Source organism: Leptodactylus fuscus, chromosome 2 (genome assembly GCF_031893055.1).
Source record: "Leptodactylus fuscus isolate aLepFus1 chromosome 2, aLepFus1.hap2, whole genome shotgun sequence".
NCBI lineage: Eukaryota > Metazoa > Chordata > Amphibia > Anura > Leptodactylidae > Leptodactylus > Leptodactylus fuscus.
Window position 1 is genome coordinate 211,772,537 of NC_134266.1, and position 27,243 is coordinate 211,799,779.

Here is a 27,243-nt window from a genome sequence, read left to right on the forward strand (position 1 = left end):
CTTTTATGCTTTATCATTGTTCTTCGGTAAATCCAATTATCTCAATTTCCCCAGAAGTCTTATTAACACAGGTAGTGGTTAACAGTATAGCGTCAGTATATAACCGTATATAAAATATTCCTGCCATAAATACCACGGATCCAGTGACTGATGTTATATGCCTAGATCTGATCCTATTCAGAAATTAGAACAGCTCTAATGAGGAATGGGCAACAATTTTTGCAATGTGTTTTGATCTTAATAGATCAAAATACATGAATAAAGGTTACATAGAACTTCCTCCCTTCACCTGCCCCTTGGTCTGGTTTGACTTATATTAAAAGTAAAAATGAAAAATATATAAAGAAAACTTCTCCTTTCGTTCCAGGGGATCAGCCATAGTAGAACAGCAGTTTTGGCTGCCGTGATACCTACAGAATTGAAGTAAATGAACATGTTAGTCAGTGGTGATGATCTTTGTTCCCTGAACAACAAAATCGTAGTTCAGCAGCATCATGGAATCGAAAATAGATCTTGTGAAGACGGCATTTTGTTAATTCATAAAGGAAGTTCAATGGTACCCAACCTGTTCTCTTCATGTCAATTCTGCAGGCACTGGAACAGCTAAAAGAGTACTTCATCGTGTGAACCCCACTGAAAGATTCTTATCTTCATTTCCCACATCTCCTAAGGTACTGTGACCATAGGGAATAAGGTAATCTGACTATGGGTGGGTTCACACCTGCGCCCGGTCTCCGCTTTCGGGTTTCCGTCTTCTGCTTAGAGAAACTGGACAGGAGACGGAAACCCAGAGGTACTGTATCTATTCAAACCCATTCACTTGAATGGGTTTGCGAAGTGTCTGCTTGTGAGCGTCTCCTGCCTCTCCGCGGCAAAACCATTTTTTTTTTTTTAAATCGGACACCAAATCCTGCATTTTCGACTTTGTGTCCAGTTAAAAAAACGGTTTCACTGCAGAGAGGCAGAAGACTCTCACGGGCGGTCACTTTGCAAACCCATTCAAGTAAATGGGTTTGAAAACTGACCTCCGGGTTTCCGTCTCCTGTCCAGTTTCTCTTTGCAGAAGACGGAAACCTGAAAGCAGAGACCGGACACAGGTGTGAATCTGCCCTAAGAGGGATACAGCCAACCAGCCACTAAAGGTTTTCTCCTTTACATTTCTATGCCGGTGGTTGTTGAATCTTAGCAGTGAATATTGTTGCTAACAGGCACTCTAGAGTTAAAGCTTAGAAATGTTTCATGTACTTAAATTAACAATTTACATGAACACTTGGCACACACCTGTTCAAGGAACCTAGTAATGAGCTATGTGACAAGCTGCCTATCATTACACCATCTTTGAGACATTCAATGTTTGAAGGTGAGAATAAAAGGAAACACTACAAGGACGGAAGAGCCAAACTTTGAGTGTCCATGTAATCTACATACTGTATGCTACTGATTAGAGATGAGCGAACAGTAAAATGTTCCATATTCGATATTCGTTTCAAGTAGCCCCTCAATATTCGACTACTCGAATCGAATATCAAACCCTATTATAGTCTATGGGGCGGAAAATGCTCATTTTAGGGGTAGGCAACACTCGATCAAATTACACTTACCAAGTCCATAAGTGAGGGTCAGGCTGGATCCTCCGAGAAGTCTTCTCCATGCAGCGTCCCCGTGGCATCTTCCGGCTACAAGAAAATGTAGTGCGGGCAAGCGCAGTCGGCTCTGCCCAGGCCCGATGCCTGGCAGAGTGAATTCAGAGCCGGAAGACGCTGCGGGGAAGCTGCACAGAGAAGACTTCTAAAGGTAGGAGAAGAACCAGTGTTGATTGGCCGACTGTATAGCATTCGGCCAATCAATTCTGGTTCTGCATCAAACTTTTCCATTCGATTAGCGAGTGGTACTCGATCGAGTACGAGTATTTCAAATACCGTAATATTCGATCGAATACCTACTCGATCGAATACTACTCGCTCATCTCTACTCCTGATACATTGCCTTTATATTGCTCAGTGCCCTACATTGAAGTACATAGAGTTTTTACTTCTTGTAAGACTCTAGCAAAATGCAGTAAATGTACTTACTAGAATAACCCAGGCAGTACATGAATTTGTAGACATGATATGACAATGGTACATTTGCACACAATGTCCAGCTGGAATATCTGAAGGCTATTTCCCACAGATTTCTCTTCACTGAGACGAAGCCAGATCCATTTCTCTGAGCTTTTTTTAAAATTATTTTTATACCATTAAACATCTGTCACTGAACTTTACCCTGGCACCTATTTCCAAGACAAAGTTGTTGCTATTATGAAACTGTCAAAACACATAGTTCACTGTTCACTTAGACGCCTATAATTTTATGCTTATTATTTTTATTTGCTGTTTATTTTTTTTGTATATTTTGGCCATTTTATATGCACAAAGGAAAGCGAGGGGTCAGATATTTCCATTTTATCTTCTCAGTGTGTTCTCTAAAAATAGAATGGATTGTTTTCTCCAAGAGATCACATCCAACAACCAAAAAGTTTGAAAAAAAAAAAAAACTTTATCGCCTAAAAAGTAAAGGACCTAATATAATAGTGAAGAACGCGGGCTTAATTTGTTCTTATGCTCAAGCTCATTTTCCATAGAAAGATACTGCAATGTGATATATATTGGATACTTCAGAGAGAGACTTATAAATCAATAGAGCCCTCAAACTACTTTATACCGCCAGTCAGATGCTTTTTAGTCTTATTAATGTAAAAGCAGAGCATCTAAAAGCTTGTTCCAGAAATTGCATTCACAGCATTATTATATTGATCTAATGTCAGCTGGGAAATTAAAACTCTGCTATTAGAACGTTCAAGGCCATGTGAACGTAGCTCATAAGATCTTTACCTTTTTGGAGAGGCAACATGCAAACAATTACTAAAATTCATGGGGAAAAAAAATCTATACCAAAAGCACTGGCAAGCTTTTAAGTACAAGTATTGTTTTCAATTTTCAACATAGGGACAATCTGTTTATCCTGTTGGCTTATTTTGGAAGCAAAATGTAAAGTCACAAGATTTCTTACTGATCTGTTTTGTCAGCATGTGTGTGAAAGCATTTCCTTTGGGCAAATATTGGGCATTTAGAGCACCCCTCTAGGACCTTGTTCTTCAAGACATTGGTCTTTTATTTTGTGCTACAAGCTGAGCCTCTAACAGGTGTTTTGAAGAAAGTGACTGTGCACTATGATGTCTGAATAGTGTTGGTGTTGTTGAAAGTGATGCACCATTTGAATGTCACTTGGTTGAGACTCTCACAGAAAGATGACTTACCTTTATTCAGTCGTCCATCTTCATGTGGGCCCAGGTTAATTACAATTACTTACCCCGAAACTTAGAAAAGAAATAAAAGAGGTACTTACATTGAGTAAGAATTCCTAGGAGCTCCGTTTTATAGATCTCCTTGGCTTGTTCCATCGTCTCCTCATGTCCTGCCTTCTCATTCATCAATCGTCGAACATGACTGTTTGCTGACTGGACCATGGAGTAGAAGTGGTTTGCTGTCCTTCGATTCACTTCTCCTCTCTCTATCCAAGTTAGGAGAATGGAAATGGCTTCTGAGAATTTGTTGTCATCTGGAAGAGAAATAAATACATGGGTCCTTGACCGAAAACCAAACCAAACTTGCTCATCTTCAATTATATATGTTGGGAGCCAGCAAGTCAACAACACTGGACTTATTTTACACACTAATTTTATAAACTCTGAACATTTAGGCCATTTAGGAAGAACGGGCAGTAGACAAGTAAGGTAAATTCAAAAGTGCATCAAGTGCAACAGTCAGGAGCTCATGAGAATGAGTCAGAGAAATTCCCTGAGTCCTTGGACTCCACCCACAGCCGCCACAGAGCGTCAAACTTGGAGGTATCAAAAGAGTCTGCCGCAACCAGTCTCCATCTATCTTACATGGAGGAACACCTGGAGCCATTCCTGCAAGGCGGGCCTGAGTCTGGGGATGACTACTCTGGCAAAACACATTTATTTTATATTTTACCTGTACAAACTGTAATCACATTTAGAACTGCGGCCAAACCAAACTTCCAACCAGATACTTGAGATTTCAGACAAGGAGCCATGAGGTTGACTCCAGGAGCGGCAGTAACATTATGTGAAGGGAAGGTGCAGGGCAGTGTTCACAGATGAAAGAGGTATACATACTAGCAGGCTTGGCAATGCCCCAGATGAACTAAGTCGCATAAAAATAGCGATTTCAAAAACAAAAATAAAAAACCCCGCTGGGCAATAAAAAGATTATGACTTAAGAGGATATAAAGTGGACATAATTTTTACTTGCTATTTGCGAGCTTGTTATTAAGATGCTGCTTAACACACTCAATCATAAAAGCCAGTATTATATCGACCTTAACGTCTCACATAGAGTGTGATACTAGAGAAGGCTCCTTCATATATTTCCCGCATGCTGACCAGTTTTTTCATTCCTTTTTTAAATGTTTCTTATAGTTAAAGCAGTAAAAAACAGCTTTAAAAGAGAGCAACTTCAGTGTAGAAGCATATTTAACTCCAACATTGTTGGTAACCAAGAAGGCGTGAGAAAATCTGCCATTTTTACGTTCACTAAACAAAAAGCTAAAGAACAAGATGGATTAAACATTGTGCTGTTCTAGAAGAGAGCTGAAATGAATGCTAGTTTGATATACATGGAAAACATATTTGTGGTCAAAAAGTTTAAACAAACCGTCACCTTTTGGTGGCGACAAAAGTATTTATTTTCCTCCTTTTTGTTATTGTGGCCTGAGCATGGCCTGCCTAGAACAATATGCCTATAATGGGAGTCCAGCAGCTGCTACATTATCTGGCACGTACATGGGACGTCTAATTAATTGAGACACAACTAGGAGACAACTCTTTCTCTTGGAATTTACTTGGGCTATAAAATCTAGCAAAAGCTTCCTTCTGGGAGTCACTAACCTTCTTAAATTAGGGGAAGTAAAAATCTGGATTACATGAAGATAAGCAATGGAACATTTCTGATGGCAAAATTCTCTAATGAATGACCTGGAAAAACTGGAGCGTATGACAATAGTCTTTTGGTACCTTATCGCATAGCATGGACATACATACATGATGATAACTGTATTTTGCCAAGTTCAATGACATACATAAATTTTAGTTTTGAAAATATATTGAGAGTACAGTAATGACAAGTGCAGGCATCAGCAACCTTCAACACTCCAGCGGTTGTGAAACCACAACTCCCAGCATGCTCCAGTTCTGAGAATAGCAGAGCAAACGTGCATTCTGGGAAATATAGCTTTACAACAGCTGGAGTGCCAAATGTTGTTGATCCTTGAACTAGTATAAAGAGAAGAAGAGAAAGAAGTAGTAACCATGGTTGTGAAGTGAGTAGGCCAAACTACCAACACTGACTCCGTTACAAATGGCTGACAGCCATTGTCAGTTATAGGCAGTAAATATTCTGATTCATTAACAGCCAGTGATTGCTATGACAGTAAATCTACAACAAACTATAAATCTAACTAATTATACAATAATATTAATTGTATGATATAAGTGAAAATATTTAATAACGTTTTTCCGAACTCCAGCCAAAACTGGTCTATGATACCACAAGCCTGGTTTTAACCGTACAGAATACTAATCTTACACTGTATGGTCGCCTATGACCATTAACAGGTAAATTAAGAGATAAAGGGTATAGCCACATTAGATTTTAGCAGTAGAGAAAAAAAATGCAAATACTGAATCTCTGAGGAGAACATGGCAGTCTGGATATTGCTTAACCTGCCTCCTCTCTGTAGGAGAGAGCAGAGAAATATGAGAGAATAAAACCAGGAAGAGATCGTGGAAAAAGCAGAGGGATGGCCAAAACATGTCCACAGTCTCATAGCTGATGGTGGACATTACTATACCAACCAGATACAGGAAGTATTTCACACCATGAGGAACTAAATGGGCATAGAACTGATTCTGCTTTATTTTTAACAATAAAAATCTATTGCAGATATTAATAACTGTTTGGACTGTACAGTTTGACGCAGGTTTCTTTGGATGCCAATATCCCTCTAAGCTGCTGTAATGTAGTAGGACAGTTTGTGAACAATGCTTTTTCCAAAATGTCACAAGGCAAAAGTGATAACCAAGTGGCTCGAGGAACACAACACTGAAATTTTGCGTCAAACCTCAAAAAGCAGGTAGACAAAAAAAAAAAACACAGAAATTGTGTTAAACTTCAAGTGCTGAGTAGGTAAGAGCAATTTGCCATCAGTCAGGATATGGCCCAGAAGCTGATATCCAGCATGTCAGGGAAAATTGTATAAGTCTTGAACAATAGGAGTCAACACTCGATGCATTTATCACGAAAGCTTCAAAAGTTCTGAATTACTTATAAATGTACTTAAACATGCAACAAAAATATACCACAAAGATTTGTCAGTCTCAAAACGTTTGAACAAGAATGTGACATTTGGAGGGGGAACTATTATTCATGCATAGTTGCCACTTGTGATTAAAGTAATCTAAAGTAGAGTTTTTGAGCTGACCTTGCCACTTATCCAAAAGGGTACGTAGGGTTGGGGGTAGGGCATAGGCAAGGACACCACCTGCGTCATATTCATCATTATTTACGCAACACAATGGCATAAACGGTGGTGAAATCTATGCCAGAAAGGAGGAGGTGTAGATTTGCGCCTAAATACAAGGGTGCCAGGAGGAGGCATCTCATTAAGTGCTCCCTTCAACGGCTCAGGAAAATCAAGACTGACGTACAATACACCAGCTCTTGATAAATCTGCCCACTGACTTTATGATGTGTAATGCTAGGAAATTTCAGACCTGTGAGAATGCATCTCCAGACCTCATACAGAACGTAGCTCAGGATCAAATATATTGCCGTAGTTTCACTGCAATATGTAAAAAATACCAACTGTGCTAGATCTCTGAGTGCATTATAAAAAAAAAAAGCACTTTTGTTGAAAATATACACAACAATCCCACCGTCACATGGTAACTGTGAATGAGCCCCACCTCCCTGACCATTAGGGATTGGTGGATGAGAGTTGTCACATTCAATTTCTAAGTCTGAACACAACAAAAATGTCTTTATAAAGGACAGAAACATTTTAACTTTTAAAGTTATATTAAAACCCATAATTCTTTGTAGTATAAACATCTCACCTGAAAATGAGTTTTAATGGGATATTAACATAAGCATTCTGCTTTAATAAAACTTTAACCCCTGCAGGGTGTACAGGGATTAAGATAATAACTCTTCCCGTTATAATTGTAAATGCATTTGTATAAATAGACCACTGAAGAACACATTGTAACTCAGATAACCTTAAACTGCTTCTAGGACTTCCCTACAGAACGGTGAAGATTAAAGAAAGCTGTCCAGTCAACTGAGATTATCAAGACTAAGAGGAGATATTATTATTACTTGTGAAATGTACTTTGTGAGGCATGCACAACTCTTGCCAAATGAGAAAGCACAAGGGAAACAAGCGAGTCAAGAAGATGCTGAGGGCAAGGAAAAAACTGCTCAGAACTTCTTATGTTAAGATGTCGGATACTATAGGAAAGGAAGACTTTGGTCTTTCTCTTGGGAAAAGCTTTAGGAATATGGTGTTAATTGCTGAGAGGAGGTCAATCACGAGTCTTTAGCGCATCTAAGTCTGCGTACAAAAACATTAATTCAGTCTCCAGCACCTTTATATTAAAGTGGCTTAACTATAGATAGATAATTCTTGTAAAATGTAATTTGTACTGAGGTTTGTCAAGTAAATATAAAATGACATAAAGAAGAGTAGTGCCAAAACATGAGGCAAGACAGCACAACAGGATAGATCCAAACCCAGCAACACTCAAGAATCAGCAAAATAAAAAAAATAAAATAAATAATAATAATTTCAGGTAACATAAAAGGTTTAGGAGATATAAGAGAAAAAGGAAGGGGGGGGGGGGTGGTGGTAAATGCTACAGACCTCAGAAAATGGAGTAGGTGTCCCAATGAGACCAGATAGCATTGAAGGCCTCCACTGTGTGGTTAAGGAACGCTGTAAGGAATAATAGACTGCAGACATCTTTCATGTGCGCTATCAAATCGCGTAAGGGGAAGCTCTTTCTTCCAATGAAGGGCAATAAGTATTTTAGCAGCTGTACATAAATACAGAAACAGCCTGGATGTCCTTTTACCCAAATATCTAGGGGGTTGGTTAAGTAGATGGATAAGAGGGTCCAGGGGGACTCCCTGTATAAAGAGGGCATCAGTGAGGTTTCTTAACTTTCGGCTAGAAAGGCCGGATCAAGGAGCCGTCCCAAAAAACGTGATACAAAGTGCCTGTAGATTTAATATGTGCAGTAGAGCAGGGATCAAGAAACCATTGTAAAGGGGACCTTTCACCACCTCCAACAAGTCCAGATCTTTACATTAATTAATAGGCTCTGCTCCACTGATTGTGGTGCAATCGGGATTTTTTCCCTAGCCTACTCTGTTCCCAAGTAGGAGGACACAAAAAAAATCAATCAATGCTGTTTGTTTTGGTGTCTGACATACTACTTAGGTTCTTTACTGTCAGGAAGGCGGTATCAGGTCGAAGCAAGAAAGGCGTGTGATTCTGAGATCTGACACTGACTACCTCTGATCGGAGGCTAAGCTGTGAAGAACACTCTCCAGTACTAATCTATGGACAAGGACAGTCACGGGAGGAAGTTCCTCACAGCTTAGCATCATCGCTGGGCGGTAAGCCACGCCCCCTCTGACAGTTTAGGGCTATGGACGGGTACTGTCAGGGAGGCGTTCCTCACAGCCCAGTTAGACATCCAGGAATGCCCTATTGACAGTGGGCAGAGATAGGTTATAACATCATCAATATCTCCAGCTCCAGGGCACATAATGGGAAAATTTACATTTCATTGAATTCAGCGCACTGTCAGCTTTCTAGCGGTATATAAAACCGCATGTACCTCAGGACAGGAAAGGTCCTCTAACGCATATTACAAAGCCTGATACCTTAATCTGCACTATTGATTTATCAAAGAAAAAACAATGTTTTAAATTTAGATACATTTTAAGTGGTGAATCTAAGGAGGGATCAATGGGAAACCGTATTCCTCCAATGATGATAGAACTTGGAAACCATATGACCATACAGCATATTTTTTATTTTATTCCATCCTCACTGTTGTGAGCCAATATACAAAAGCACTTACCTTTAAGCTTCTCAGCAAGCACAGTGGCTTCATGTTCAGAATAATGCATGATTGTTGGCGGTGAAGGGGGCCGTAGCATGTCTACTTCTAATTTGCGCCGGTGGCGCTCTTCCCGTGCCAGCATTCTCTGTTTGCATTCCCATTCATAAAAATCATCTCTTGCTTGAGCAAAATCCACATGCAAGCGGCCAGAGTCCTTTTTATCTGTACTTGATCCTAGTCTCATTCTGTAACCTTGAAACAACAAAGTTCACAATTACAATGACATAATAAAGCTGGTTCAATTACGGTGTATCGTATTATAAATACAGTTAACAAAACTACTAATATCCTCCACCAATGAACAAAGACTTCTCTGCCATAATGGGTTTACACACTCAGCTTATAGAATAGAATACTGAGTGCTGATTTTTTTCTCAGCTAGCTTCAGATACGGTCTTCTAGCTTCTATGGATAACATCCCCCTATTAGGTTTGCCTTTCTATATTCCTTTTGATCCAATTAACATTGGCAATTCATAGAAAAACGTTTTTAGAAATAAGCATCAATGGTAGACTATATTAGACATCACTAATAGAGCAAAAACTTCACCAATGGCCTTGTGGTATTTAAGAAGTTTTACTAAAAAAAATACCACTTAAACCCTTGTTTAGGATAAGGTGCGAGTGTCTGGGTATTTGAGTCTGACTGATGTGATCCAACTTCTCCTCAGCTCCCGACCAGACACCAATATATTCCTCTTTGCTCTCCTAAAGTTGATCTGTGACCTCCTTCATTATAACTGTGTGATAGGAAATGTCTGCTCATCAGTAGTTAGTGACAGAGATTTCTGTCTCCTCCACTATGGAGAGACTGTGTCCTATAACCCATCATACTGGAGGTCAAGAGAGTGACTTTACCACTCCTGTACATTTCATCAGGTCAGAATGACACGACCTAGCAACAAAGAAGCATTCAGATAGAAAGGAACAATAAATAAAGTAACACTATATGAATTATATATATTGGGGGAATAGGTGTTTCTTCAAATAAAACTTCACAGCTTTAATGTGCAGTGCTAGATTCAGCTTGTCTTCATAGATTGGAAAATTCCAGGAACTAAAATTTCCAGTAGACTAGATTTTTTTTCATTCTTTTAAGTTGTACAGTTTTTAGAAAGGCGTCTGCCATGCCAAAAATATCTTCTACACCACCTGTATGCGGTTGTAGTGCTGGGTAGTGGCACAGTGAACCATCTTGCTGCTGAGAAAATCAACTTTCAATTCATATGCAAATGAGCTGCTCGTCTACATCTGCCAGCCGGCAAAGCCTCTATAATGAAGATTCACAGGTCCAGATGTTAGGCATCCACAGGCAAAAAACGAGTGCTCCGACAGGTGCGGCCACACCCTGGGTGCAACACACAGGTCTTATGCATTTGGATTATCATGTTATTTTATATCAAAATTGCAGTTAGTGAACATACCTAATCTGTGTCAAGTCACTAACAGCATGTTTGTCGTGTAGAACAGATTTTGGTGTTGGTAGAGTCCCTTTATTATAGCTTTACAAACTTCATGGATCGTGCTTAGACCAAATGAAATGGAATCCTCAGAGTATAAAATCAGTGATGGTTCTGCACATTTCATGCTGCTCTGCCCTGCAATGCCAGAGTCTATACAGATCGTATTTGTGCTTTTAGTTATTGTGGCAACTGACCTTTCCACATGACACTTATGTTTTATTGCAGTGATATAATAAATGGTTTGCTTGGAAAAGAGAATACAAATATATAAATAAGTCGCTTATGACAAAATGTTGCTGCAAGGCCATCAGAACCGATTTTTCCGATATTTAATGATACAGCATAAACAAATATTACACTTTTTCTGCCAGACCTGTAATTTTCTTTATGGAACTAAATAGACAGCTGTGAGGTCCCACGGGGAATAAATATGTTCTCTGAGAACATGACCCAAAAGGTAGAAAGGACACAACAAATTTGTCTCTACAACGTGTAGCTTTAAAAAAAAAAAAAAGCAATAGGTTTGGAACAAACCTTAAATTTGTCAAGACATTCTCTGCTCAATCAAGTGACAAGCCTCTCGGCATCCTAATGACGGCACGATGGCAGCTGGCAGGGCTAGGAGGCTGGTATGCTTAAGCTTGATAAGTGGATCAGATGAGACTGCACATGGTTTGATAACACCAACAAACTCACTAACACTTACAGAAACACTAAAACTTGCCGATAGGTTACTAATTGCATTTCTGCAGTCTCCAAGGCAACCACACAATTCTGTTTTCTTCGAAGCATCATGGATTTTTACACATTAATTCTAGAAATGTGTTTTAGATGTTGGGACAAATGTAGAGATAGAATCCCCCTTCCAGGGTATTTCATAGACAGGAGCAATGCTGACAGCCATGTCTAATAAGAACAAACAAATTATAAGAGGCAAATTGTGAGTTAACCACTTTAGAACCATTGTATGTAACAAACCAGGGTTATTACTAGCGTTAGTTTCCTTCATGAAACAAAAAGGTAGAGAAACATGGAGTCATCCAAAAAATCCAAAAGACAAGGAAATGCAAAAGGTGTGCCAGGGTTACCGTTAAGATCAGGGATACATTGAGATCCTTCTACATGTGGCACGGGGATGTACATTCCTATTATCAAGCAAATTTGTTTTCACATGGCATGGAACCAAATATTACTGGAATGGTATATTTCTATGCAGAGACTGCCAATGTCACATCTAAACATGCCAACTTAAAAACACGCGGCTCCATTATACTAATCTTGACAAATAAAAGTCATGTATACCCAGCTCCCATTTGTCTACAATCTCCAAAGGTTTGTTACTCACTGATGGGAATTGGTTTCACAATGTTTTTATATTGAAGGGTTGGTGTTGTCTGCCCATGTGATTGTACCTGGCGTGTGTCCTGAGAGCCTTGGACTGTACTGATACCATACTGCTCAAAGCATGGTTTCTCTCCCATAGAGACACACGCACACACACGCACACGCAATTTTCAATTTCAGCATTTTGTTTGTGGGTCGTCTTGTTAGTCTATTAGTGAATTTCAAAAGTTTTAATCACAAAGGTTTAGTTTTATATTTATGGTTACGCTTTATTGTGAAACGTGTCAATCTCCTTCTCAGTCTGTACTTTTTTTTCCCAAGTAAATGGAGAAGATCTCTATAGAGTATTTGCACATTCTCCTCCTGATATTGTTAATAACTACTAGTATGAAGAGTCTATGATAATCTGACCTTGGCTTTTGTTCAACTCATTGGGAGATTTCTATGTTTCCGAGAAGAGCTGACATCACTCTGGTTGAACAAAATAGTATTTTCATGGCTCAGATCTTGTATTATATTGTTAAATATAAATCAATTGAATGTTGCACTGGATAAAATGCTGCTGTATATGGTTTTTCCTATAGGATATTACATATAGAGAGGAGGTGTAAAGACTATTATAGATGAACTTCACAGACCTCAAGGTGATACTTCTTCAGGGAGTTTTTCTAAGATGGCAACAAAAGTGTCTGATCAGCATAGGTCCAATGGCTGGAACCTCCACCAATCACAAGAATGGAGGTTACAGCACAGTAATCAGAAACCTGCCTGCACCTGTGTGTCCATCATATGACCATGGACTGTATATCACATGACCATGGACTGTATATCACATGACCATGGACTGTATATCACATGACCACGGACTGTATATCACATGACCACGGACTGTATATCACATGACCACGGACTGTATATCACATGACTGTATAGGCACAGTTTGCTATGGTTATTTGGGCACTGTATGACAGTATATCATATAAAGAAAGAGGGTGTCCAACCCGGAACGTTGTGATCATAACAAGATCGCATCGATGTGTCACAACAAGATTAAACTATATAGAAGCCTAACCCTTATTGGAGTGCGGTTCATCTTTCTTTGTTTGCTGCATCAAGTGAGGAGTTGGTCTGCCCCTTGTATGATTCACTACCCGAGTGTTACCGGTCTTACATTGCTGTCTGTTCGGTTTCTATTGTAGCACTGCAGGGGAACTAATATTGTATTTCTGGTACCACAATCAAGTTCTGCTTTGTGTGAAAGCTGAGATGTCATTAACCGTACCAGATGAAGGGACATTTATACATTTTATTGTCTCTTTACAGCTTTCTAAATATTATTAAAGAAAATTCAGACTCCCAGTGTTCCTGGTAGGTGTCCTACTTCTAATGGTAAACATGTCCCAGTTACATTGGCAGGAGTATATTGTGAATAAATAAATAAAATATACATAATAAAATAAAATAGCAAGAATTTATTATTTTAGTCTTTTGTGTGATATTTATAATGTATATACAATCAAAATGAACTCCTGGGGATATAATACAGAATTGCGTATTCACAGGGGTGTTCTTTGTACCCATAACACCAGCGCATAAACCAAACCTAGCTTCATCTTTACTGTCTACAAAATGTTAAAAATTTATGACAGCTTTCAAAGACAAACACTCAACTTATGACACCATATCTTCAATGAAAGAGACAGTCAGGAGTGCAACAGATAAAGGTAAGTGAAGGTTCATACATGTAAGCTGGCATATAAAGGGGGTTAATAACCCCATTGCTTTGCTTTTTATATTGTACTGATGGTAGTTTTTATTCACAGGAAAAAAAAGCAAACATTCTCAATACTATACTATACTACTATACTATACTCAATACTAGCAAGGGGTATTTTTATTTTACATTCAAGCAGCGTGGTGGCTCAGTGGTTGGCACTTCGGTCTTGCAGCGCTGGAGCTCTGGATTCAGAAGGAGTTTGTATGTTCTCCCAGTGTTTGTGTGCGTTTCCTCCAGGTTCTCTGGTTTCCTCCCACACTCCAAAGACATACAGATAGGGAATTTACATTGTGAGCCCTATATGGGACAATGACCACAATGTCTGTAAAAGTGCTGCGGAATATGATGGCACTATACAAGTAAGCATAATAAATATATACCCTGTATTAGGTCAGGGACACACGGGCTGTATGTGCAGAAGGCTAGCTGCTGTGACATTGGCATCAGCAATCCCACTGTAAAGTACAGTGCAGAGGATAGGACTTAAAGAAATCCCATCAACACACCGCAGAAGAAATCTACATCCAGTTTAGAACATGCGGGAGGTCAGTGATCACTGTGTTTAGCCAGTTTTCAGCTGATTTATGCCGTGGGCGAATCACTTGCAGGATTGTCTGCTGTGGATGACCCACAGAAGATCCGGCCTGTGTGGCCTTAGTCTAAAACAAAACTATTCAGTTCATAGCATTTGGAGGGGAAATTGGTTGGAAGAATAACTAGCTAACCATGGTTTTCAAAAAGGACTCTCACATTTTGTCATTTCCATATGGAGCATAGTACTCTCCACCTACCCATAAAATCTAAAGCTATGATATCGGTTTATTACCTGAAATCCACTGGTAAGCAACAGATTAGATATATACGTCATTTCATAGCAAATAGCAAAAACATAAATTGTGTGATCTGGAATGTAAAAATATACCACAGGAAACTTGCACGGTTTGCTCCAACCTTGTCTTTTTGCTTCTGTCTAAGGTAGTGATCCTCAATCAGCAACTCAGGAGCTCCGTGTGGCTACATTATGGCAAACACTGCAAAACTGCATATACATCTAAACCTCCCAGCAATGCTAATTTAGATGGCATACAATACCACTAGTATAATTAAAGTTAAATATCTGGAAATGTTTGCTACCTTATAAATTTATTTCTCCATATGTACTTTTTTTTTTTTTTTTTTTAACTGAAAGCAGCTCACAGTGAACAACAGGTTGGGGACCTATGGTCTAAAGTATACTATACGTATACACAAACATATAGCAATGTGTTCACGTGTAACCTAACTGGAATTCAGGCAAGGATTCAAATATCTCAAGAAATCAATTTAATACTGTCACATTCTAATAAAACTCATGACAGGCTGCACTTTACACAGAACAATATTGTCTTCAAAAGCTATCCATCTTGTGACATACATATCTGGAGAAAATGTAAGGAAGGACAAATTTGCATCTCTAATAGAAGGCTCCAATTAAATAATGCTATAGGCATACAGTGGCATATGTTAGCCATTGAGATATGTGGAATGTGTTATTCTCTGTCCTTTTGTATAGTCAAGCGCAGCAGACTAATTTTTATACAGAAAAAAATAGGTATTCCAACATATACAGGCACCATTTTGTCATTTTCTAGGTGACTGGGGGCATATAGATGCATTTCTTATGTGTGCTAGTAGTTTCTTCTGTGAAATTGACAATCCTGAAGAAAGAAGGACTAAACAGTCTTCTATGCATACTGTCAGCTATCCATTAGGAATAAGCTACAGGATACCACACTTCTCTGCAATGTCTGCTGTGTATTTAGTGGAGCTCTATTCCTCTCTCTGGGCTATACTTCAGCTCGGCTTGTTTAGATTGTCTGGTGTAACTAAGAACAAGCCCTCCATTACCTTACAAGCAGATCAATGCATAGAAGGTCAACCAAAGCAAGGAGAAAAGAATTGGAAGCTACTACTTACCCGCAACAAATAAGCATAAATGAAGAGAGTCAAGACAGGGAATAGGGAAGGATAAACACAGCCTACATGTGCATCAATGTCCAATTGTATAAATAGAAAAACTCACGTCCCTTGGAAAAAAAGGGCTGCACGGAACGCCGTAATACTCCTCCGACCTAGGAGCGACTCCTCTGGGCAGATCGATCCAAAAAGTGGCAAGATCCAGCAACTCACTTCATTAAGAATAAAAACTTCTTCTTTACTGTATACACATATTAAAAAATTAAAGATCCATAGGGATAATTGGATGACAAAATGTTACACAGTACTTGTTACACGGAGCTGACGCGTTTCGAACACTATATTCTTAGTCGTAGCCTACATAGTGTTCGAAACGCGTCAGCTCCGTGTAACAACTACTATGTAACATTTTGTCATCCAATTATCCCTATGGATCTTTAATATGTGTATACAATAAAGAAGAAGTTTTTTTCCTTAATGAAGTGAATTGCTGGATCCTGCCACTTTTTGGATCGTTCTACCTAAATGAAGACAGGACTGCCTGTCTGCTTAAAAAGTCTGGAATTTATAGGATTTAAAGGAAAATATTCCCTTCGCTGAAATCTGACACTTGAGTGTTATCATTCTGACATTTGTACTTTAGCGACAAACTTCAGACTGTCGCTACAAAGAGGCAGTCTGTAGTCAGTCTGTTGTAAAAGAGCAAATGATACAATGTTACATATCATGTGTGAAATCTCCCGGAAAGGAAAGTTTTCCTTTAACTACATACAATTAATGAAGGACAAGATGGTGCCGAAGGCATACATGAAAGGAATCAAGGTCATTAAAAGGACAAAACTGAATGTATGAGGGAAGTATAAATTAAAGAAAGTTGCCAGAAACAGAATGTACTGTACCAGATAAGTAAATGGCTTTATCAACCATGAACTCTTCAGCAAATCGAATGTGACAGAAATTCTTTTTGCTTTTACGAATTGCTGTAATGTCTCCACATTGCTCGAAGACCTCTTGAATAATCTCCTCTGAGGAATTTTCGGGTAATCCTCCAACAAATACAGTTTTACAACCTGGAGGCCGCTCTCTTGTAGAAGGTGGAGGCAAATCTACAGGACGAAGGAAAAAAAAAGAAAATTAATTTTACATAAATATCTACGAATCATTGGAGTAAATCAGATGTAGATGTATACAAGATGTCAAGTGGAACGTATTGTTATTTTATTTCTTTTTAGTTCTCTTACTTGTGTAGTGCCAACATATTCCACAGCACTATATAGATATTATCAGAGCTCACAATCTAAATTCCCTACCAGTATGTGTTTGGATAAGAGGAGGAAAGTGGAAACCCACCCAAACACATCGAGAACATACAAACTCTATGCATATATTTTCCTTGGTCGGATTCAAACCAAGCACTTCAGCACTACAAGGCAACAGTGCTAACCACTGAGCCATCGTGTTGCCCATACTTGTGCCAATTTCTTTAGATGATGTTATTCGTCTCCACACGTGCCAGCTAAGTTGGCATCTCTTACTAACCAAAGATTAAACCTCTTTCTCACAGATGTTTATTTTAATTAGTGACTGGGAACATTTCTAAACACTTAGGGTTAATTTACATTTTGTAATTGAGTTTGGATTTTAATCACAATTTTCCTGTAATTTTCCCAAAACTGCAACAAGGCCAGAACACAATCACAGTGTGTGAATAAACACTGAACAAGAGCGTGCAGCAGAGCGAGGGGGCATACTAATGGCCGTGGAAGGGTAAAAATGCCACTTGACCATAACAAGATATTTTGGATTAGAATTGTGACCACCGAGGTCATCAGGAAACCCACTTACTAATTAAAATTGAGAAACTAGATACTACATTTCCATTTGCCACATATTTTATCTTGTTATTCTTGGTTGATTAGTAGCTTAATTTTAGATTGTGTTTCTCTGATACAGAAATTGTTCCAGTGCCGACACAGCTGTGTTAAATACATATATTTATGCAGGAAAATGCTTCCACAAGAGCGGAGGAATGTGAAGACATGCATTTTACAAGCTAGTTATCTTAGAAAGAGTTGCGTTTTTTGACACAGAGGGATAAAGCATACTTCAAACAGCATACATCTCTGGAACAATATTTACTATATCTCACTGACAATACAATGTCTAGGAAGTCAATCTCTTGTTCAATGTCTGATGGCAGGCAAAAATTAATTTTTACAGACTGGATATTTCTCTTTTACCTTACCAAAGATCAGTGATATCAGATTTCAATAAACCTTTTTCCTAAATATAATTATTCTGAATGTTTCCCTTTGATAAATAATCTAGAATCCAATAGATTTCACCATGCTGGGTAGGCTTACAACATACTGTATACTGTACCAGATCAGTGCTCCATTATTAAGAGAGAAAGTTGGAAATCGTTTCCTGTATTGACCTCCGAATTACACTGTAGCTGAGCTCACAAGGCCAGGTGTTTCCAAAATAATAATAATAATAATGTGTGTGTGTGTGTGTGTGTATATATATATATATATATATATATATACACACACACATACACAGTATATATATATATATATATATATATATATATATATATATATATATATATATATATATATATATATTGAGATCCACTAATGTTTAGAGGATCTCAGCATATATATTTTATGGATGAAGTATACACCTCAAAGCAGCACTCCAGCGAAAACAATTCTGCATGCCAGTACCCCTCTCCCCTGACTTTTACATTCTGCGCACCTTAATCCTCATGTCCCTGTGGCCCAGCTTTATAACTGTTCTGCTCATGGCCCCTTTTTCAGTGCTCACTCATTACTTATATGATGCCTTAGCACAGCATCATGAGAAGCTAGAGACAGTACCATCTCATGACCCACAGATTTATCTGCAGATACACAGAAATACAATATACACTGGCAAAACTTCCTAAGCAAAACGCGTCTGAATTTGTGGCGTAGTTTGCACCAAAAACCTAACATTACAAGCATTACATTTACGACTTGTAAAAAAAGGGGTTCTGGCTTAGTTGAAAAGAGGTGGGGCTTAAGCGCTGACATCAAGTTCACCAACATTTTGGAACATTTTTTGACAGAAACTAAGCCAACTAATAAGTAGTGTAAAGCCATCCTTATCAAAATCAGATTTATCAAACAGTGTTAGGCGCTTCAATAAATATGGCGCAGCTTAAGACTGTCTAGTCTTCTAAGTTTTCACTGTTAAAACTTACACAATGTTAGTAAATCTGCCCCAGTGTACCCATGTGAATTGTGCTGCCAATGTTACAAGATAATAGGCTTTCTATGGATTTCAAAATCTGCAAGGATTACTGCTACGTGTGGATAGGATTTTTAATATCCTGTTCACATGTATAGCGCTGAAATTTGTTGCAGATTTTACAGACCTGAGGTTTTCAAAAGGTATAGAAAACTATTGAAAGCAAACAGAACTGACAGAAGGTAAAATATAGAAGTAATAATAAGGCAAACATTACAAATAATACTTAATGACAGTATTTCCACATACAGTTTTCTTGGGAACAAACATATTGTGCCAGCTATAAATTTTTGCTTCATAAACAAATACAATAACAGGTGCAATTTTATCCTTCTTCAACTACTACACTAAAAGACATCAAACAGGAAAAACCAGCAAAAAAAAAAAAAAAAAAGAAAAACACAAAGCTCTGACATTATGATGAAAAACTCTGCTGGTTATCATTGCTGTCTTGTTTCAGATAAACAACAGAATGCCAGAACAGAGAAAAACATAACCTAACGGCAGGCATCTACATACCTGGCTGAGAAGAAGAAGGCACGCTCCATAATTCACATTTAACCATTATTAAGTAGGTCACTCATAAAACTAAAAGCATAGAATTCTAGAAAAAGCAAAACGTGAATGGTAACCTAATGGCCAATTATTGCTTCCCTGATGAATTAGGACAAGCCCTGTCCGTTTGGGTTTGGAGGACTCATCTATGACATGATCACTCATTCTTTTTCATAGAAATGCATTGCTGGCAGTTTATTCTAAATGTTTGCAATTAATAGAAAAAAAACAAACAAAAAACAAACAAACAAAAAGAAAATACTAATATTTAATAAGTTGCCAATACAATTCTAACAATGCTACAACGCTAAAGTCAGAGACACCTTCAGTTTTAGAATTTTCTTAGGTCAGTGCTTGCATTCTCTGAAATTTCAATGTGACACAGTAGATGATGTCAAACAGATGTTTCGTAAGTAGATGGAGACAAGCAATGTCACGACTGCTGTATGAACAGAGCCTTAGAGATGTAGACCGACTGTCAGATACAATGCTGCATCCCTAGGCAACAGCTGCTTGGCATCCTTCAATCTTGCTTCATAGAAAACAATGGGAAATAGCTTGCAGAGCAACAAGAACACAGTAATCACTGTAATACGGGAATCACTCTCTGTCACACAATGACAGGCACTGGGGTTCTTTCCAAAAACGCAGCGGAGTTGTTAAGTCCACCACAACATTTCTATGAAATGTAAAGCTTGCGGGGGAGTAGGTCTGCCATTCCACTGCTTGTGTGAATCAGGCAAGTCTCTGTTACTATGTGTATTGGCAATAGATGTTATCATTAAAGGATGGAAGGATTTTATACACTAGAGCGCAGCAACAAGGGTATAATAGAAATTCCATCACATATACTTACAGCTCCCATTGATACTCCCTGAAGTGAAGTTGCACTTTAAATAAGTTTTCAATCTCTACTCGGTCCTGACAATTAAGTGCTCAGCAGAATTACCTATGAATTAGATCTATAATTGGAGCCCGGGAAATCCACATCTGTATTCTTTTCACAAAGCAGCACATATTCATTTTTTCATGCCATTGTACGGGAATCAACAAGACTCTTAGAATGGCAGTAAAAACATGCATGGTCACATATACTTGCAGTATGAGTGAGGTTAATTTTCATACTTGTGTCCATGGAACATTTCCTAAAACAGGGGTAGGCAACCTTTGGCACTCCAGCTGTTGTAAAACTACAATTCTCAGCATGCATACTTGCTCTGTTGTTCTTGGAACTCCCATTGAAATGAATTGAGCATGCTGGGAGTTTGTAGTTTTACAGCAGCTGAAGTGCTGAAGGTTGCTGACCCCTGGCCTAGAAGGTAGGTCTGCATACACTGCTATGTTTCTTTAAAGAAAAATAGTCCCTCCAAGTACTATGTATGCTTCCAAAAGCCCTATTGCTTTCATTGGACAAAACTGGCCATATGTAGACATACCTGCCTGAAAATCAGTGCTAAGAGTTGAAGTCAGCCAAGATGATGTGAAAGTTTTCACATTTCTTATTGATATGTCACTGCACTCCACAATGGGAAAACTTCTGTATGAATCAATACATTTCCCATTTTCAGTTTCAGTTGATGCAAATTTTATATATATTTCTTGCAAATATAACCATTTAGGAATTGTATAGGAACATACTGGGGTAGGTGAGAGAAATCCAGATGCGAGTCAGAAGCGGCACTATGTCTCTATGTGCTGCACTGATGAGAGGCAATAACCTTGAAACTGCTGCCTGCTCCCTCTTCCTTTTACAAAAGTAAGTCTGGCTTGAGTTTTATTGGCATATTCTCTACCAGAATCATGGTCTGATAAGTCCCTGTATCATCTCCCTGATAATACATAGTACCCATTCTGTCTATTGTACGGGTGAAGATCTCCGTGATGCTGTTACATCTCACCCTAATACATAGCACCCATTCGGACTCTATTGTACAGGTGAAGATCTCCGTGATGCTGTTACATCTCTCCCTAATAATACATAGTACCTATTCGTACTCTATTGTACTGGTGAACATCTTTGTGATGCTGTTACATCTCTCCCTAATAATACATAGTACCTATTCGTACTCTATTGTACTGGTGAACATCTTTGTGATGCTGTTACATCTCTCTCTAATAATACATAGTACCAATTCTGTCTATTGTACGGGTGAACATCTCCGTGATGCTGTTACATGTCACCCTAATACATAGTACCCATTCTGAGTCTATTGTACAGGTGAACATCTCCGTGATGCTGTTACATCTCGCCCTAATAATACATAGTACCTATTCACACTCTATTGTACTGGTGAACATCTCCTTGATGCTGTTACATACTTTACTTTATTTACACTAAATCAGTTTTCTATTGTATAAAAGTTGTGAATTTTGGTACAAGCCACATATCTGTAAACATTTGCGCCTCATTACTGTTTAGAAAATTGATATGAAACATGGGGGTGGGTTTCACAGTAGGGGCAGGGCCTCCCATGGAGCAGCAAATTTACAATATTATAGTTTAAGTGACAGGAACAGTTGATGGGACAAATCTACGATTGCTCATAGTTGGCATAAATTTGTTTGGTTTTTTTGCCATATAATCAAAAGATATGTCAAATTTATTAACTTGAATGCATCGCTTAATAAATTTGCGACATTTAACCCCAGTATATGTTGGATTACGATCAGTGTATAAAAGACTAATACTGGTAAGTTCAGTCCTTTGGTTTTTTTCCATATCTATATTACTACTGAACATTAATTAATCATTAAATGAATAATTAAAAGGCATACATATGTACAGGACACACAATCTGTATGCATTTACTGTAGCTTAAATGTACTCTCCAGGAAACTTCAACCATTGTATACAAGATGCAGAAGGTCCCACATACATATATATTTGCTGTATCCCCATTGTGTCAGTAGTGGGCTTTTCAGAGGATTACCCGGGAGCTAGAAGTATGGCATTCTAGGCTTCCCTATAGACAACTTGACTTTTGGTCACATGATGGACCTTGCTCTACAACAAAGATAAGCAGGAGGCGTACAGAAAGCTGAAATACAAGACTTTTGAAGACATCAGAATCAGTATGATAGGAATACAGCTAATTTATATGCAAGTGAGGCCTCTTGCAGCATTTAACACAATGCTGGAAATTTAAGTACCCCGTATTACCCCTTTAAGGAGTTACAGTATCTAGAAACCAGGGCACTATATTATACAAGGAATAAAGGGTTACAGTAGCTCATGAATACTTAAATGTGATGCATTTGAGTGGGGCTTAAATCACCCTGAGAAAAGCAAAGACTGCATCAATGAATATTAAACTGGAGCCATGGCGCTCAGTCTGAAGAAAGACCATCTTGGCTCAGTCAGACTGTGACGGATGGAGTCAGCTGGCAGGACTGCATATCATGCAGAGGGTACAGAGACAATGAAGGAGTGAAATAATTTTATCTCACTCTGCCCAAGGGAAAAAAATTGATTCTAGGCTCTTAGGAAAGGATTCATGGCACTTGCATTTTATGTACATACCGTCAGAGAGCATATGAATAAAGGAATGTAGCAAGATATGTGGAAGCCATTATTAAATGCTTTGTCTTCCTATATGCAAAACATTCATGCTTTATGCAAAGTATACAAGAAAAGCAAAAGTGCTACATACATGCTCAGCCACTAAACAAGACTTGATAAAAGGTGCTCAACCATTTTGTACTGGTAGAAGATATAATGTATAGGATTAGATATGCAGTCACGTATCTGTAATTGTCACAAGCCCAGCCACAGTTACAAGTACCAGTGTATGTAGCTCAATACTCTGTGTCTTTTTGTGAAATAATATGTTATATTTTAAAACAGAAAGTAAATAATCTGTACACATAGCCGATATTCTGCAGTAAAACGCTGCTTTAAGGCATATTCCACTTTGGGCATTTACGGCCTGTCAGGGGAATATATTGCTGTAAACCTTCTCTTAATAAGAATAGCACAAAAAAAAGTCAAATAAATAGAAAAATAGCAAAAAGAATACAAGCACTTCTTATAACAGCAGGTGTTCTGTGGATGAATCGCTTATAATGGTTACCTAGCAGCCTTACAAGAACTACACTAGGCCGAGTCTAGCATGTTTACCCAGTGTGTATGATCCCTAAAGGGGTTATCTGGTTTAGAAAATCCAGCGTCAGATACCTTATTAAGAAAGTGTTCATTTAAGTGGTATTCACATCTTGAGCCTGCTTGCTTGGCTAGTCTAAGAACTACCGCAGAGTGGAGGATGGCAACAAAGAACATTTCTCTTCATCCAATGCAGCCAACACGTCTGTGCAATACATGGGCAGGCCATGAATATCAATGGGCATCATGGAATGCTTCCCGTTTGGTGGCACTGCAGAGAAATTGCTTCATGGTTTCTCTGCAAATTACAGCTGATCCCGTTAGGACTCCCTATATCTATGTAGATTTAGACCATAGTTGCTAATATTTTTCCATGGTCATGTCTTAGAGGACATCACATAGCCAAACCCCATTTTAATGCTCCATCCTTTTCAGGAGTGTCACATCACTGTTTGAGATATATCACGTTGCCTTTTGTCATGTGGGGACAAAATGTATCACGCTAAAATAGAAATGTCAACAGTTTATTTTTGTCAATTAACAAAATTAAGTGAATGAACAAAAGAAAAACCAAAATCACATAAATATTTGGTGTGACCAGCCTTTGCCTTCCATCAATTCTTCTAGGTACACATGGACACAATTTTCAAAATTTTCAAAGGAACTTGGAAGGGATGATATTCCAAAGATCATGGAGAGATAACCACAGACCTTCTGTGGATGTAGGTTTGTTCAAATCAATCTGTGGGGGCCATACAATCACTTCTAGGACTTCTCATCCAAATGGTGATTTCAGTTTCTTTTTGTTAATATACATTTTTTAATAGACAAAAGTAAAATATTAACACTTTTGGGATTTGTGAAAATGCTTACTTTTCCAATTTTTCCCACCACGCTTTCCTAAAACTTTTGACCTGGAACCCATTGGATGTCAGAGAGTTCCGCCAGGTCGGTGAAGTCAGATCTTTTAGCTGTAGATGTTTCAGTACAGTTGGCATACACAACTGTAGGTAAAATAGATGCTCAACACATCACTGCTACTCACATGCTACTATGGTACTTACTAGGATTTGGAGGAAAGAGGGTGCAGCTTTTACAGTGAATAATTTCTTTCACAATAGGCAGTGTTGGTGGAGGTGGTAAGAGACCCATGCCAGCCATCATTGGGTTGATTGGAGTTATGCCAGTCATCATACTTAGGCTTGGATCAAAGCCTGGTACACAGAGGGAGTCTGCAAAGAAACAAAATAGCAATACACCTTAGAAATAAAAGAAGAGATAATGCTAAAGATTTAATGTCTCAGCACTGAACATTTGGGAAAGTGCAGACCTCCCTGTGTGTTATAAGCTATTTACTCATTGGGGGCAGAACAGCTCATAAACACTGCATGCGGGGAAGTCAGAGGGGATGCCATGTAATTAAAAAAACATAACAGCATGAAATCACCGCTCCAAACATCTGAAACCAGACACTGAGAACACCATCAGCCTCTCCACACCACATGTTTGGATTGGCACAGGCTTTCATATATTGTCTCATTCCTTCTCAGAAAATACAGTTTCTTTACCTTGAATGCCCTTCAGAGGAACACACTTGTAGCACTGGGGTGTCCACTTATTGCTTGGTCCTGAAACGCGTAAAGCATGCTTTATGTAGAGCCCCAAGGACCAAGAAGGGCTTGAAACGCTGATACTTGGATATAAAAATCTAAGCTAGCAAGCTATCCACTTTTTATTTCTATATCAATAAAATACATTTTACGATATGTAGTTCTCTGCCAAAGCATTTCATGAGGTTAGCCTGCACGTCTCACCTTGACCTGCATTAATGGGGCGAGGATGCAAGATAACAGCATCACAACTTACTATGAGCATGTGCCACAGGCACGCGATAATAAACCTTTGGAAGTATACAGTGACTATTCAACCTGAAGCTTGACAACCCTAATAGGTATTTCAGCTACATATATCAGATGTTACACGGCTTTCTCAAAAAGAGATGTAACTAAGGAGGAAATAAATCTTCAACAACACGATGAAAAGGTCAATATACTTTATTACTTAAAAAGATAAATCAACCATGGGCAGTATGGTGGCTCAGTGGTTAGCACTGCAGCCTTGCAACACTGGAGTCCAGTGTTCGAATCCTGCCAAGGACAACATCTGCAAAGAGTTTGTATGTTCTCTCCATGTTTGCGTGGGTTTCCTCCGGGTACTCTGGTTTCCTCCCACACACCAAAGACATACTGATAGGGAATTTAGATTGTGAGCCCTATATGGGACAGTGACTGTCAATATCTGTAAAGCGCTGCGGAATATGATGGCGCTATATAAGTGAGCATAATAAATAATAATAATAAATAACCATTATCTATGAGTTTTCACGTTCACTAACTGCCTTCAAATGTTCTAATATAATACCTAAGTGGTCTGAAGTACCTTTGGTCATCACTTGAGGAGGTAAAGAGGGTGCAGTTGGATTCGGGCATAGGAGTCATTTGGGGCCCATAAGATGTAACTGCCCAATATGGAAAGAACAGTTCTTTAACGGATACATTAAGGGTGGGAGGTGGCGGTACAGATTTTTGGAGGACCCATGAGTTTACCTGTCTGATCAGGCTAATACATCAAAAGAAGAAAGCAGAGGAGAGACTGATAGATGGAGGGAACAGAGTGCCAGGAGAGTTTGTGTGTTGGCATCTTATTCTGACACAGTCATGTCAATATTAAGTCTGCTAAAAGATGCAGGTGGTGGAGGAGGGGAGGTGAAGAGGGTGCAGTTGGATTTGGGCATAGGAGTCTTTTGGGGCCCATAAGATGTATCTGCCCAATATGTAGAGAACAGTTCTATAACTAGGGGGAGGTGGCGGTACAGATTTTTGGAGTTTACCTGTCCTATCAGGCTAATACATCAAAAGAAGAAAGCAGAAGAGAGACTGATAGATGGAGGGAACAGAGTGCCAGGAGAGTTCATGCGTTGGCATCTTACTCTGACACAGTCCCGTCAACTTTAAATCTGCTAAAAGATGCATTGATAAAATAAAAGTGTATAAACACAATAGGGGTTGTGCAGGGTATTTTTAGGATAGGTATTATGAGCTACTCTAGGTATTGAGGAAATTTCTATACACTACACCAAAATTTCACACCACACAGCTATGTACTGCAGTAAACCAAAACCAAACTGGTGGCTTTATCTCTTATAAAAATATAAATGATATTGATATTAACTTAAAAATATATAAAACACTAAAATCTACCCAGTAGGAAACATAAAAATATCAAATCTGGCTCCATATATACAGGTCTATGGAATGCAGATTATAAATGATTCATATAGCTATTTAAAAAATTACTACCATATCAATGGTATCATAAATATATCTATACAGTACCTATTGTCACTGCAAAAAAAGATCTGTACAATACCACAAAATAATATACAATCCAATGAATAAAATAGCCACACTTAGTACACCACAAAAGATAAAGAGGAC

The 27,243-nt window shown here is 38.5% G+C and overlaps 1 protein-coding gene across 3 annotated transcripts in view; it reads right to left on the reverse strand.

Annotated features, from left to right (window-relative positions):
* The window catches only part of ENOX1 (ecto-NOX disulfide-thiol exchanger 1), a 477,272-nt gene that overhangs the window by 82,331 nt on the left and 367,698 nt on the right, over positions 1 to 27,243 (reverse strand). For all 3 annotated transcript variants that reach the window (XM_075265460.1, XM_075265459.1, XM_075265458.1), the window contains 4 exons: positions 24,811 to 24,978; positions 16,695 to 16,901; positions 9,215 to 9,448; positions 3,388 to 3,600 (listed from right to left, as the gene is read on the reverse strand). In XM_075265460.1, the coding sequence (XP_075121561.1) occupies positions 3,388 to 3,600; positions 9,215 to 9,448; positions 16,695 to 16,901; positions 24,811 to 24,978 (822 nt within the window). The remainder of the gene's footprint in view (positions 1 to 3,387; positions 3,601 to 9,214; positions 9,449 to 16,694; positions 16,902 to 24,810; positions 24,979 to 27,243) is intronic.